This window comes from Odocoileus virginianus, chromosome 11, assembly GCF_023699985.2.
Source record: "Odocoileus virginianus isolate 20LAN1187 ecotype Illinois chromosome 11, Ovbor_1.2, whole genome shotgun sequence".
Classification (NCBI taxonomy): Eukaryota; Metazoa; Chordata; class Mammalia; order Artiodactyla; family Cervidae; genus Odocoileus; species Odocoileus virginianus.
In genome coordinates, this window is record NC_069684.1 from 23,373,837 (window position 1) to 23,388,261 (window position 14,425).

Consider the following 14,425-nt stretch of genomic DNA (forward strand, 5'->3'; position numbering starts at 1 on the left):
CTTGTGTCCTAGAAGTCAAAGGAAAGAGACATTCAAGAAGAAAGCCAGAGTCCGTGGAGTCAAATGGTGCAGACAGGTCAAAGGAGATAGGAATTGAAAATAATGGACATTTTCTGTTCCTGTTGGTGTAATAAGTTCCCTTATTTCACCACATACTGCACTGCTTACAGTATTATCAATACTCCTTGAATTAAGGGCTCCCAATTTATAGGATGTGACCGGTGAACTCCTTAAGTACCTAACCTTCCTGGCGTTAAGCCCCTCTGCCCATAACTAAGCCACCCTAGGGTGACAGCGCCCCTGGTGGCCAGATCAGGAGTTTGCGTCAACGTGTTTTTCACCTTACAACAGTGCTTCTCTTAGAAGATCAATCCAACTATGTTGCTGATCCTCAGATGAAATGTGCTAAAGATTCACTGGGTTTCATGGGACAATCACAATGCCACGCTCATTTTCTAGATAAGGGATTTTCACAATCTTAATTGCTGTTACAAACTCATTTCTGTGAAGTCTTGCAGACTTTACATCACTGCCTAGGAAAGCTCCCCTAACCACTCAAGTCTTCCCCATCACAAGATCAGACTACACTCTTCCTACCTCCCCAGCTCTCCATTCCATTCTCACCTATAATAGAGTTAGTCTTTATGAGGCCAGAATTGTAACTTAGTCACCATGTATCTCCAATATCTAGAGTGGATCCTTAGTGCATACTAGATGCTACATAAATGCACTGATTAAGGGAAAAAAAAAAAAAAAGAATCACTTGGTTTTTTTTTTCTTTTTTTTTTCACAAGTGCAGATCCCCACTTCCTCTTTGCCCTTCTGCTGGATTTATTATATCTTGGACCAGATCAGACAACCTGCTCTTCTAACAAGCACACTAGGTAGATGATGGTGGTCTCTGAACCATACCTTGAGAAATATTATCTGGATATTCAGAAACCAAAAGTATTTTATAGTCAAACAAGTTTTCAAAGTGCTACATACCATGTCTTTCCCACTCTTTCTTGGAATCTGCAAGTATCATATTAAAAGCTCTAATGGGTACTAGGATAAAGAAATGGGTGTGACTCTGCTGAACTCAGAGTTTTCTCAAGCTTATTTGACCTCATCTTTTAGCACATCTGGAGGAGCAAGGGTTCCAAGGAACACCATTTGGGAAACACTGCTCTGAGGGTGTGCACACCCCCATGCTTCATCCGCTGGTCTTCTACTGCTAACACCTCAATTCATATCATCCCCAAGGAAACCTTTTGTGAAATGTAGACAGATTCTCCTTTCCTTTTACTTAACCTTTCTTTCTCACTCTGCCCTTTCTCTTTCTTCCATCTGTGAGCAAGCCATAATAATCCTATTGGTGCCTATTCATAGCAAATATACCTTAGCATTGGCTAGAGATACAACTTTATAAAAGAACCCGCCTGCCAATGCAGAAGACAAAAGAGATGCGAGTTTGATCCTGGGTCAGAAAGATCCTCTGGATGAGGAAATGGCAAACCACTCCAGCATCTTGCCTGGAGAATCCCATGGACAGAGGAGCCTGACACACTCAGTTCATGGGGTTGCAAATAGTCAGACATGACTGAAGCAACTTGGCACACACCTTTATCAGGAAAAAAAAATCCCAAACTTTGAGTGACATTATGGAGACAGAAGATGCAAGGCCTCTATCCTACCAGAGTGCTTTCTACCTCATAAAGGCACTTCCATTACCTCATCTGACTTTTGCAGCAACTGACATTGTGAGTACATCATCCCCATTTTATAAAAGATGAAAGTGAGACCCAGAGAAAGTGAGCAACTTGCCCAAACCTGGATTGGAAACCAAAACCCTCAGACTCCTGTCCTAGGGCCCCTGGGGCACACAGGGCAATGAGAACCAGTCCACTGATCTGGCTCCTCAGAGACTTAACTAACAACAGCACCCCCTAGAGGTCAAAAACTCCAATAACGACTCCAAGGAAGGGCTCTGCCCACAAGTTTTTATAACACTCTCTAGTATTGTTGCCTTGGAGAAGGAAATGGCAACCCACTCCAGTGTTCTTGCCTGGAGAATCCCAGGGACAGAGGAGCCTGTTGGGCTGCTGTCTCTGGGGTCGCACAGAGTCGGACACGACTGAAGCGACTTAGCAGCCGCAGCACCAGTATTCTTGCCTGGAGAACCCCACAGACAGAGGAGCCTGATGGGCTACAGGCCATGGGGTCGCAAAGAGTCGGACACGACTGAGCGATTTCACTTTCACTAATGTCTCCTTCAGGTGGTCCACCGTGCAGTGTGAACCCTGGGAGTTCTGTGTCTTTTTTTTTTTTTTTTTTTGTCATCCAAGTGCCTGACTTAACCTTGGATTGCAGAAGCACCCACTTCAAAGACCACTATGCAGGATAAACACACTGCAAACACACACTAGATGAAGACCTGGGCCGCCTCCCCTCACTGTGGCACCTTTGTTTTAGAGATCCTGGGTGATTTCAGTAATCAACTACTTGGGCCACTTGATTTTTTTTTTCTTTTCCTGCACTTTAAATTCACCAGGAACGACTGATCCCTCAAAATCCTAGGCCCCCACCATGGACCCCAATAAAAGCAGAACCCTAAGCTCACTCTCTCTCTTGAGCTGTTTTCTCTCTCCCCCACAACCTCACTATGCAGCCCCAGGCATGAAGTGTAATTGCCAGGTCGTGTAAGAAATAAACCTTTATTTTTTCAAAGTTTCCTAATAGTTACTGCTGAAGGGTGTCTTAAGATAAGAATCACAAAAGCCAGTCCAACCAAAACAGTGGTTATTGATAGGTTGAGACCAGCACAGAACACACAGCCAGCCTCACTGGCCTCCTTATCCTTCTCTCATCAAAACTAATTTTCTTCAGTTGCCAAAATAAGTAATTGTTTCATTCCATTTTTTTTTTCCTTTTCAAATTTAAATTGCAATACTACAATACCTTTGTTTTCTACTTCGGTCATTTAAAGAGCACTGCAATCTGTATTATAGAATGAACAGGCTTTTCTGGGCTAACCTGAGAACCCTTTGTATACCATTGGAATCAGATCTCAACCCATTTCCCATTTCCCCCGTAGAAACTAACACAAGGCCTACTGGGAAGTGGATTCAGCTGCGCTTTAGGAACTGCCTAAAACCCCTTCCAGGGGCGCCCCCCATCCTCTTGCCGGATGACAGCCCAGCAAACCAGATTGGGGGAGACAGTCCCGAGCTCACCAGGCAATCTCTTCAAAAGGGCTCCAGGGGGCTTCTAACATGCAACTGGGGCTGAGAACCGCCGCTAAGATGAAAAAGGGGGTGGCAGTGGATTACAGTTTCTCAGTTACCTGTTTTGTGCGGTAACACTGGCTGCGCAACCACCAAGCGATGCTGGATGGTGAGTCGTACCCCACAGGCTGACTCTCCAGATGAATTTACCCGGGAAGGAAGAAACCCCCAGAACTTCCCTCGCTGTAGGAGAGGAAAGGAGCGTTGAGGCTAGAGGCTCCCGGTAGGACCACACTGCCATCTGCTGGCCTGGCTGGGAACAGCGCTCCCCTGAGCCGGGCCGCGGGCTCCAAACGTATTGATTGATCCGCACCCTTTATTGACAGAAACCTCCCGATCCTCTCCGCTGCCCGGGTGAAGGGCTTAAGAGTATGACCTGGAAATATTTTTAGCGGAAGACTTTCTCCTGTAAATGGCTAGCCGAGAGCATTTCATTATTTATACTTGCTTTTCCACTGCCATGCTGTACCCCCACCCGGGACACTCCACCTGCCCACAACCTCCCTCTTCACACAGCACACCTGGTCTTTTCCTGCAGGGCATCCCTTTGATCATAATACTTTGGGTCTTTTATTTTTTCTCCGTAGTTCCTTCAGCGTTTTCTGGCTTTAATGACCCTTGAATCCCTGAGAATTCCAAGTTAAAACGCAGATTTTTTTTTTTAAATTTTCGGTCACACAGCTTGTGGAATCAACCAAGGATTGAACCCAGGTCCTCAGCAATGAAGCACAGACCCCTAACCACTGGACAGCCAGGGAATTCCCCAAAGCAGAACTCTGGCCTTCATGTGACAAACATAAACGTTGGAACCCTTTTCCCAGAGGAAGCTACTGTCAAGAACAACCAGTTTTAAACTCTGCCATGAAAGGAGCCCTCCCCTCATTTACCACCCATTCCTCTCAGATCCTGTTAATCCTTCCTTCTATTAATATTACTGATCTGTGCTCTTCTGTTTCCCACCATTTCTGCCTCAGGCCAAGGAAGTCAGTGCCTGCGCGCTTAGTCGCTTCAGTCATGTCCAACTCTTTGAGACTCCATGAACTATAACCCACCAGCCTCCTCTGTCCATGGGGATTCTCCAGGCAAGAATACTGGAGTGGGTTGCCATGCCCTTTTCCAGGGGATCTTCTCAACCCAGGGATTGAAACTGCATCTCTTATGTCTCCTGCATTGCAGGCAGATTTTTACCACTGAGCCCCCTGGGAAGCCCATACCCATCGCCTATTGCAATAACCCTTCACTGTCTGTGAATCTCTACTTCCTTCCACGCCTCCTTCCATTCTCTATGCTGTCACCAGACTGATGCTTCCAAAATACAAGTCTCACTACAAGTGTCCCTCCAAGGTTTAAGCACCCTCAGTGCTCTCCACTGCCCCTCCCAAACTTTTTCATCTTAGCTGTGGTTCTCAGCCCCAGTTGCATGTTAGAAGCCTCTGAAGGTTTAGAAAGCACAGCTGCGCAGGACTCAGCTGAGACCCATTGAAGCGGCATCTCTGGGGGTGAAGTAGGGTCTGCTTACGTGACAGCTCCAGCTGATTCTGATGATCAGTGACAGCTGGGACCACGGTGCCAGCTGAGACCACCGTGCTCACATGGCTGAGAGGAGTTCCTGCCCGTCTCTCCAGTATGGCTCCCCACCCCACCAAGAAACCATCTTCCTCCCTGAAACACACCACATTCCGTCCGATCTCATTTTTGCCATCAGGTAACCTCGTCCTGAGGTGCCCTGCCTGCCCCCAGCCTTTCACCTGTCCCTGGCGAATCCAGATTTGTTCTTCCAGACGCGATGCTGACACCACACCCGCAACACTTTCTGGGGCACCCCGCTCTGCTCACAGCACTCTCTCCATTGCAGTGCCCACTATGCGTCCCCACCACCCTGCGGGCAGAGGCTGTGTTCTGCTGATCACTCAGGGCTTTGCTAGCATCTCCCATGGAACAGGAAACCGCTCAGAGACTTTATCAACTGTTTGTGATACTCCGTCCTCACTTTTACCCTGGTGCCTGGCTATGCCCCTGTCCCTTCTATGACAGCTTTTGTTTGTTGCTGTTCTTCAGTTGCTCAGTCGTGTCCTACTCTTTGTGACCCCATGGACTGCAGCATGCCAGGCTCCCTGTCCTGCACTATCTCCCGGAGTTTGCTCAAACTCACGTCCCCTGAGTCGATGATGCCATCCAACCATCTCATCCTCTGTCACCCCCTTCTCCTGCTTTCCATCTTGCCCAGCATCAGGGTCTTTTCCAATGAGTCAGCTCTTTGCATCAAGTGGCCAAACTATTACAGTTTCAGCATCAGCATCAGTCCTTCCAATGAATATTTAGGGTTGGTTCTCTTTAGGATTATTTGATTTGTCCTAACCAGTAAGAATCGTCCCTGAAGCTTCAAAACGCTGATGGCTCATAATCTGACTCTAAGTGTCTGACCCTCGAAAATGCAGATCTACCCAGAAATCTATTCTGGGGCTTATCCTATATTCAGCTACCAGAGCAGGAGCTCCCAGAGTTAGTCACATTAAAATGAGGTTAGGCACAGAGGTTTAGGTCTGGAATGCTCTCCTCAATCAGACAAACATCTTTGAAAATGAGCTCCCTGCCCCTACCCCCACCAACTTCCTTCTCTGCCCCAGTGGAATCCTTGAGGAGTCAACTGAGGTTTTCTCTGCCCTGTCCTTTCAGGGCAGCAAGAACCCTACAGGTGAAAGAATGCAAGAAACAGCTCCAGTTTCCCACAAGTTCTCTGGCTACCATGTCAGACGCCTCCTGAGCAAATAGCCCAGCAGCGAGTGGCCTCCTTTGCCAGAGCTACAGTCACCCTTCCATCAGCAGCCCCAGCCCAGAGCTGCCAAGTCAGAGGGGCAGGGGCCCAGCAGTCCTCTTCCCCAGGAGCATCTGAGAAGCCTGATTCAATGTGGGAAGACCACCCACCAGGCACTCCACCCCCATTCTGAATCATCCTGGGGTTTGATCCAATTTGCAGAGGTGTCTTTCCTTTTCCAAAAATGCTGCATCCACTGTGGTGAGCACAGGGGTCCTGAGTCACCAAGGTGGAGACTCTACCTGCAAACAGGAGATGAGAGGCCTTGGAATTTATAGGCTGTGCAAAGGGACCTTTAAAACTGACAAGGAAATTAGCTCCTGCTCTGGCCCTAAGGTATGATGTTGGAGAAGACTCTTGAGAGTCCCTTGGACTGCAAGGAGATCCAAGCAGTCCATCCTAAAGGAGATCAGTCCTGGGTGTTTATTGGAAGGACTGATTTTGAAGCTGAAACTCCACTACTTTGGCCACCTGATGCAAAGAGCTGACTCATTGGAAAAGACCCTGATGCTGGGAAAGATTGAGAGCAGGAGGAGAAGCGGATGACAGAGGATGAGATGGTTGGATGGCATCACTGACTCAAAGGACATGGGTTTGGGTGGACTCCAGGAGTTGGTGATGGACAGGGAGGCCTGGCATGCTACGGTTCATGGGGTCGCAAAGAGTCGGACAGGACTGAGCAACTGAACTGAACTGGCCCTAAGGAAGCTGGATCAAGACTAAAGACATCTAGTCAGTTTCTACAAATATCTGCTCCTCACAGAGGCTTGTGGAGTCCCCCAGTACTGCCACCAATCTCCACCTCCATCTCTTGATCCTACCTTAATTTTCTTTCATGGCACTTATCACTTCTGGGAATTGTATGGATATCTGTTGTTTATTAATTATCAGCCTCCACCAACAGAATATCAGCACAAGGACAGGAATCTTGCATTTGGTTCACTTCTGGAGTAGCAGGACTTACAGTAGACCAGCATGTAGTAGGGCTTAATCAGTATTTGTTGAATGAATGAAGGAATGAATGCATGACAGCACACACACTCCAGTAGGGCAAGAACTGGCTCGCTCACCTCTGTGAGCTCACCTCACACTGCCTGGTAAGCAGGCAGAGCCTTAAAGTCTCCTTGAATCAATGAACAAGGTGCAAGCTTGTTTTTAAACCCTCAGCCCCAACACCTACACGGTACTTCATCCAGACTGCCCTTTATCAGACTGAGCAGTTACCAGGTTATTGCTCACTGCATGTGTAAACGGAGCCAAGGGGATGCTGAAAATTTTAAAGGTTGACAAACACTATTCCAAAAGGATGGCTTGGCGTTTGGCCAGAGGTTAAAACCTGGAGAACCCGAGGTAATAAAGGACTCCCAATCCTGAAGGAGGATTGCAGCTTGTAGGGCATTTGTCTTCCTCCTCACTCACTCACTTCTCCTGCTTCCAAATACCATTATTTACCATCACAACAGTAAGAGGTCACAGCCAACCAAATTCCATTATAACGCTCAAATTGTACCTTTGCTTGCACTTAGGTTAAATTTAGAATTCAAGTGCACTTATGTGGGGAAAATAACACACAGCAGATTTTTTTTAATCAGTGGTTTATTTATTTATTTTTTCTTGAATAGGAATTTGACTTTTTTCAATGGTTACTGACTTTGCTACAGAAAAACCTTCCAAAGTGGTAGGAAAATAAGACAAAAGTATCTGACCTTGCTAAGTGTCCATTCAGACAATAAGCATCTGGTACTGAGCACTTTCAGAAAACCCAGGGGTCCAACAGAATAGGCGGTAGGGGAGAGGGTAGGAGGCTGAGGACTTGATGTTATGAAGGAGTGACAAAGAAGAGTCTTTGGGAGGACCCAATTACCAAGAGAGTCAAACTATTCAAGGTTGAAATAAGTGAGAATTTATTCACAACATATGCAGATCTACAAAAGTGATTATGCAGATGGCTGGTAGGGAGCACTTCAAAATAGCAGTAATATGGAAGCTGGGGTTTCCAGCATGCCAGATACCGGTCAGAACTTAGCAAAATTCGACTCTCTCTGTCTCTTCTAGTTCCCTTGAATAACATCAAAAATTTTTTTTAAAAAGGGGAAGATTTATGCCTTTTCCCCCCAAAATCCAGTGGTAATGGAAGGTAAGTTTCAGGCTACTATCAGCCCCTTGTCATCAAAGAGAAACCCTTCTTTGGTACTTCTTTTTAGACAGAAGATTTGTATTAGTAGAACTATGTGTGTATACATATATATGTATATATATATATACACGCACACCAATTTTGAGATTTCCAATTAGTGAAGTACTAGATGATTCTTCACTTTTTTTTCCCCCAACCCCATATATTTGTTACTGAAGCTAGAACAGAAGACCTTGCAGCTTCAGTCCTGTCTCTCCCATACACATTGTGCAGCTACTTCTGTACGGATTTTCAGGCCCCTGATATACGTGGGCAAAATGCAGGTGACAGGGAAGTAAGCTGCATGGCTGAGAACTGGCTGACATGCTTTGTCCTGCAGGTTATCCAGCCATCTCAGAAGCCAGGGGCCATGAGCCTTCTTCAAACCTCCATTAGTCAGTCATCACTACCCACCCCACCCCACGCTTACACAGCCCCAACCCTGGGCTGGTCTCCTCTTGTGCCATATGTGCACAAATGGGCCATCAGAACGTTCTCGAATTTTCTCCCAGCATTCGCTTCTTTCTGCCCAGAACATGCTCCCCGCTGTAGCCGTGAGGTCGGATCTTCAACTCCACAAAAGGAATGGAGAATTCATGTCCCTTCCATGGCTCCCAGTTCACCCCCTATGTTAAATAAAGAAATAAGCCAATAAACAAGCAAGCCAACATCAAGAAGAGGCCCTCGGGAGAGTGGAGTGGGCTACGGCACCACAGAGTGCTTCTCTACCAGAGAAACCACTCCCTCCCTCCTTTGCAGTTGTTTAGTCGCTCGGTCGTGTCCAACTCTTTCACAACCCCATGGACTGCAGTCCACCAGGCTCCTCTGTCCACAGGGTTTCCAGGCGAGGATACTGGAGTGGGTTGCCATCTCCATCTCCAGGGGATCTTCCCGACCCAGGGATCGAACCCAAGCCTCCTGCATTGGCAGGTGGGTTCTTCACCGCTGTGCCCCCTGTGAAGCCCACATCTCTGGGCACAAGGGACAGAAAAGGAGACTGGGGTACTTATAAAGGGAGCGAGAGCGGAATCTGGGAGTGTGCCTTCTGTTGGGCAGCTGAGGTTAGACAGGCTGAGGACTGGGAAGCCCCCTGGGGCTGGAGGATGGGGGTGTGAGCCCAGCCGGCGGTGAAGCCGAGCAGCTGCAAAGACAACACAGGGTCAGCCTGGTCAGCAGTGATTAAATTCCCAGAGATCTGCCTCACTCTTTTCCTTTACAAAAAATTAAAGACAAAAATAAACACATTAATTGGCCAATTGTGTAAAATCATTTTCAATTTACACTGTACAGATATTAGCTCTGGGGTAACGAATAGCCTGCTGAAAACTAAATTTCGCTTTATGACTTTTGACTGGTGAGCACAATAATATTTAATTCACTTAATAACCTTGCAACCTGGCCAATAAAGAGCCCAAGTGACCAATTTTATGTATTTTAATTTCTGAGGTAAATAATAAACAAGAAGCTAAATGCTGTGCAGACTGTGAAAAGCACATTAACCAGATGAATGTCTTTTATTAGCAAATATGGGGATGGTTTAGGGCACGTTGGCTGCTCATTTCAAATATCTGATGTCTGATCACAGCTTCCCTGAGTCAGTCCACATGCAGCCTCCAGGATTCATGGGCCCACCCTCCTTGGCTCCCCTGAGTGCAAATTTCTTCTTCCCTTTGAAAAATCATGTAAGGATGGGGAGTCCCTACTGCCTGGTTAGGACCAACAGAATCAGAATATACCTGGACTTTAGATGTATTAATATTTACAGTCATATTGATATAAGGTGAGTTCTGGGGAGAGGTGGCTTCCTGAAGGCTGGGATCAAGACCCAGGGTAGTAAATTAGAAACCCAAGGAGGGGAAATTTCATAGAGTGGGATGAATTAATGAATTAAAAATTCATAGATAGGAACAAAGATGCAATATTCAAGAAGCTGTGAGGGAGCAAGCAGGAGATGCCTAGTAGCTGGCGAGGAGTCAAGATGATGTTCTCAGGGCATGAGAGTTCAAGAAATCACTGGTAGGAAAGTTTTAGAGCAAGGGAGGGGTGAGGAGCCTGTGTTCACACTCCTGAAGTGGAGAAACTGGTTTAGCACAATGCTCTGAGCAGACTATGGGTGGCTCTAGGATGAAGTGGATCCAAGGGTGTGTGTGTATGCTAAGTCACTTCAGTCATTTCTGACTCTATGCGACCCTATGGGTCTTACCTAAAGCAGAAAACTGTTCCCCGTGATCAAAGGACAGAGAAAAACAGCTCTGGTGTAACTGGAAGAAGGACTTCCCTGGTGACTCAGATGGTAAAGAATCCACCTGCAATGCAGGAGATCCAAGTTTGACTCCTGGGTCGGGAAGATCCCCTGGGCGAAGGGAATGGCTACCCACTCTAGTATTCTTGCACAGAGAATTCCATGGACAGAGGAGCCGGGATCGCAAAGAGTCAGACATGACCGAGCAACTAACACTTAGAATTTTCACTTTTAACTGGAAGAACAACTGGATAGAATTCTGATGTGTCTGTTATGGATAAAATGTTTGTGTCCCCTCCCAACACCCAAAAAATGTATACATTGAAGCCCTAACCACCAATGTGATGGTATTCACAAGTGGAGGCTTCGGGAGGTAATTAGGGTTAGATGACATCACACATGGTAGGATCAGACCAGAGCTTGCAAGTGAGCGGGCGAGCGAGTTCTGCCTCTACTGAGTGAGGACACGGTGAAAAGGCGGCCATCCACAAGCCAGAAAGACCTCCCATCAGAAACTGAATCTGCTGGGAACCTGGACTTTCCATCCCCTAGAACCATGAGAAATGAATGCCTGCTGTTTAAACCACCCTGTCTCTATTATTCTCTTACAGCAGTTCAAGCTGACAAAGAGAGTGTCCACATGTGAATTTGTAAAGTAGGATGATGTGTGACGCATACCATCCCTGTTAAGCAGTGGGTGGCCTGAGTCCTCCCTACACTGAGGAAGGCCGCAGCACTGGTGGGAATGCAGAGAGGGGCGGGCTGCCGCAGATGGGCAGAGAGGACCTAGACCTCAAGGCCACGGAGCCTGGAGAAGGAGCCCTACTGCCCTGACTGTTGGCCTCAGAAGGAGAGAGGCAGCCACACCAGCTGGAAGGTGTCACTCCGGGAACAGAATATGGGTGGAGCTAGTGGTAAGGAACCTGCCTGCCAATGCAGGAGACAAAAGAGATGTGGGTTTGATCCCTGGGTTAGGAAGATCCCCTGGAGAAGGAAATAGCAACCCACTCCAGTGTTCTTACCTGGAGAATTTCATGGACAGAGGAGCCTGGTGGGCTACAGTCCCCGGGGGTCGCAAACAGTCGGACAAGACTAAGCGACTGACACTTTCACTGGGACAAAAAAGATGTTCACCTGTCACCCACCTCACTATGCTTGGTCTCCCCGTATCTGCCGTTGGGGTTGGCCAAGTGGCAGTTCTTGTACCACCAGCCGCCGTGATGCGTCAGGGCACAGTTGCTGAGGGCGATGTCGTTGTCTCGGTCAAAGGTTGTAAACTTCCATCCATTGTGGTAAGTGAGTGCGTCCCCTGTGGGCAGAGGTGACAGAGGTGGGTGGGATCCTCCTCTGGCCTGAGAGTGGACTCGGCAGGAAAACCTCCGGGCACGGAAATGCCAGGGGTGCAGTTGGTTATGCCACAAGGAGTCAACGCCTTTCTTAAAATCGCCAAGATGAGCACACAATACGAATGAAGAGGTTCTCTTTCCTCACTTGTCACCCAAACTTCAGGCCTCTTTTTCCAATAGCTTGAATAGCATTCCACTTAGCGGCTTCACAGTAAAACATCCAAACATGCAAAACTGAACTCCTCAACATTCCTCATAGTACTAGACCAACCTCACACAACTGACCCCCATCCCACGCCACTGTCTCTGCTTCAGCATCCCCCCATTGGTCCAGACTGGGCACTCCTGAGCCACCTTTGAAAATCCTGTTGCCCCCACCCCCCCACCATGATCCAGCCCTTCCTTCTGCAGATCACTCCAATACACCCCTGTCCCCCACGTCTGCCACCCTGGGCTCTTCTCACCTCTCCAGGCCTGTGTCAACACAACAGGCTTCCCAGTTCTTCCAAAGCTTAATAAGTATCCTTTTTCATCATCTCAGATCTACTTCCTCCCAAGTGGAGTGAATTACTCCTCCTGGCTTTGCAGGTTGCACCTTGTCTGTATCTTCTGTACAACCTCATAGCCTGCTGTCTGTCCCCAAAGGCGCTGAATGTGTAGGGGGGGTGAGTCCATCATCCATGCCTCTGCTTACCTGCTTCTCTCTACCCTTCATCAGTCCAAGTCCTCACCACTCCTCGAAGCCCAGCTCAATCTCACTCCTGAGGAAGAGTCTCCTTCTTAATCCTCCCATGTGCCCTCTTAACACACACACCTGAACTTCTAGAGCCCTTCTGGGCACACAGGAACAATTAAGTGCTCATTACAAACTGTCTAGAAACCTGCCTTAATTACTTGACTTGTGTTCTACTATTTCCCCATCTCATTTGTCATCCTTTTACAAGTTTATTTTTTTAATTCAGCTCATAAACGGCAATAAGGGCTCATATAAATCCCAAGATTAATCAAGTCTGTTCCTATGATAACAATACTTCCATGTAATCTGATCTCCGAGTTACGGATCACCTCCACATGTGCATTCTCATCTGATGCCCCTGACAAGCCTGCGGGGTGGGTCAGGCAGCTCTTAGTCCCATGAGGAAGGAAACTCACAGAGTTTGTTCTAGGGACTTGCCACAGTCTCTCAGTCCACTGGCAGCAGAGCCAGGACTCAAAGCTCCAACCTCAGACCCCAAGCCCGGTGTTTTTTCTGAGCCACCAATTCACCTGGGGTTTGCTTATTTCAACAGCAGGCTTTGATTATGCCAACAAGAATGAGCTATCTCTGACTATCTACAACAGTGGTTCTCAGAGTTCGGTCCCTGGGCCAGCAGCATCTGCATCACCTGGGAACTTGTTAGAAACGCATGTTCTCAGGCCCACCCCAGTCCTACAGAACCAGAAACTCCAGGGTGGTACCCTGCAGTCTGTGCTTTGACAAGCCCTTCAGATGCCAGCTGAAGCTTGAGAACTTTTGTCCTGCAACCTCATTCATTCATTCAGGAAACATCAGGTATACCTGCCATGGCCCAGGCTCTGGGAATGCAAACAGTGGTCCTTGCCCTTAGTTGTGGGTGGCTGGGGATAGATACATAAAGAGTTGACAAAACATGGTGGAAAGGGAAGGTCTCAGTTTGTCTTTCTCATTTGGGAGCTCAGATGGTGGCCCTTTCATGTCCACCTTGTTGTTGTTGTTGTTTTTTAGTCGCTAAGTCATGTCCAACTCTTTTGCAACCCCATGGACAATATGTAGCCTGCCAGGCTCCTCTGTCCAGGCAAGAGTATTGGAATGGGCTGCCATTTCCTTTCCCAGGAGATCCTCCCAACCCAGGGATCAAACCCATGTCTCTTGCTCTGGTAGGTGGATTCAGTGGGCCACCCGGGGAGCCCTCATGTCCACCTTTGTTGTTGTCCAGTCACTCAGTCATGTCCATCACTTTGTGACCACATGGACTGCAGCACATCAGGCTTCCCTGTCCTTCACCATCTCCCGGAGCTTGCTCAAACTCATGTCCATTGAGTCGGTGACGCCATCCAACCATCTCATCCTATTGTCCCCTTCTCTTCCTCCCGTCAATCTTTCCCCTCATCACAGTCTTTTCCGAGACACAGCAAAACCTCTTCCCCCATTAATTTTCTCCAATGAAAGAAGAGCAAACTGTCACTTCATTCACAGACATTTCTTCATCTCCTTAGATTTTCTGCAGATAGTTCCCTACAGTTCAAAATACCACATAATGGCTCCCTTAGTAACACTTTTAATGAGCACAGTTTACCTAACTTGCAAGTAAGTTCCAAGAGCTGTTTTCTAAGCACCTGTGCAGAGGCTGTTTCTTAAAGATCTCCTTGTGGCTATCTCACCTTGGGCACTGGGATAAAGAAAGGTGAGGCAGGTTGTGGCCTGAGTGTGAGACTTCCCCCCACCTCCAATCCATGATGGATTATCTACCTTCTGGCTTCAGAGACCAAAGGCACACTAATGCTCCAAGTGTAGATAGCGAGTGCTCTCATAAATCAAAAACTAACTTCTCTTTGGTCATC

The 14,425-nt window shown here is 47.5% G+C and overlaps 1 protein-coding gene across 1 annotated transcript in view; it reads right to left on the reverse strand.

The window, feature by feature from the left end:
- Positions 1–8,713: 8,713 nt before the first annotated feature.
- The window catches only part of TNN (tenascin N), a 60,999-nt gene continuing 55,287 nt past the window's right edge, over positions 8,714–14,425 (reverse strand). Inside the window, exons 17-18 of the mRNA XM_020902221.2 lie at positions 11,645–11,808; positions 8,714–8,883 (exon numbers count right to left, since the gene is read on the reverse strand). Coding sequence (XP_020757880.2) covers positions 8,743–8,883; positions 11,645–11,808 — 305 coding nt within the window. The 3' untranslated portion in view covers positions 8,714–8,742. The remainder of the gene's footprint in view (positions 8,884–11,644; positions 11,809–14,425) is intronic.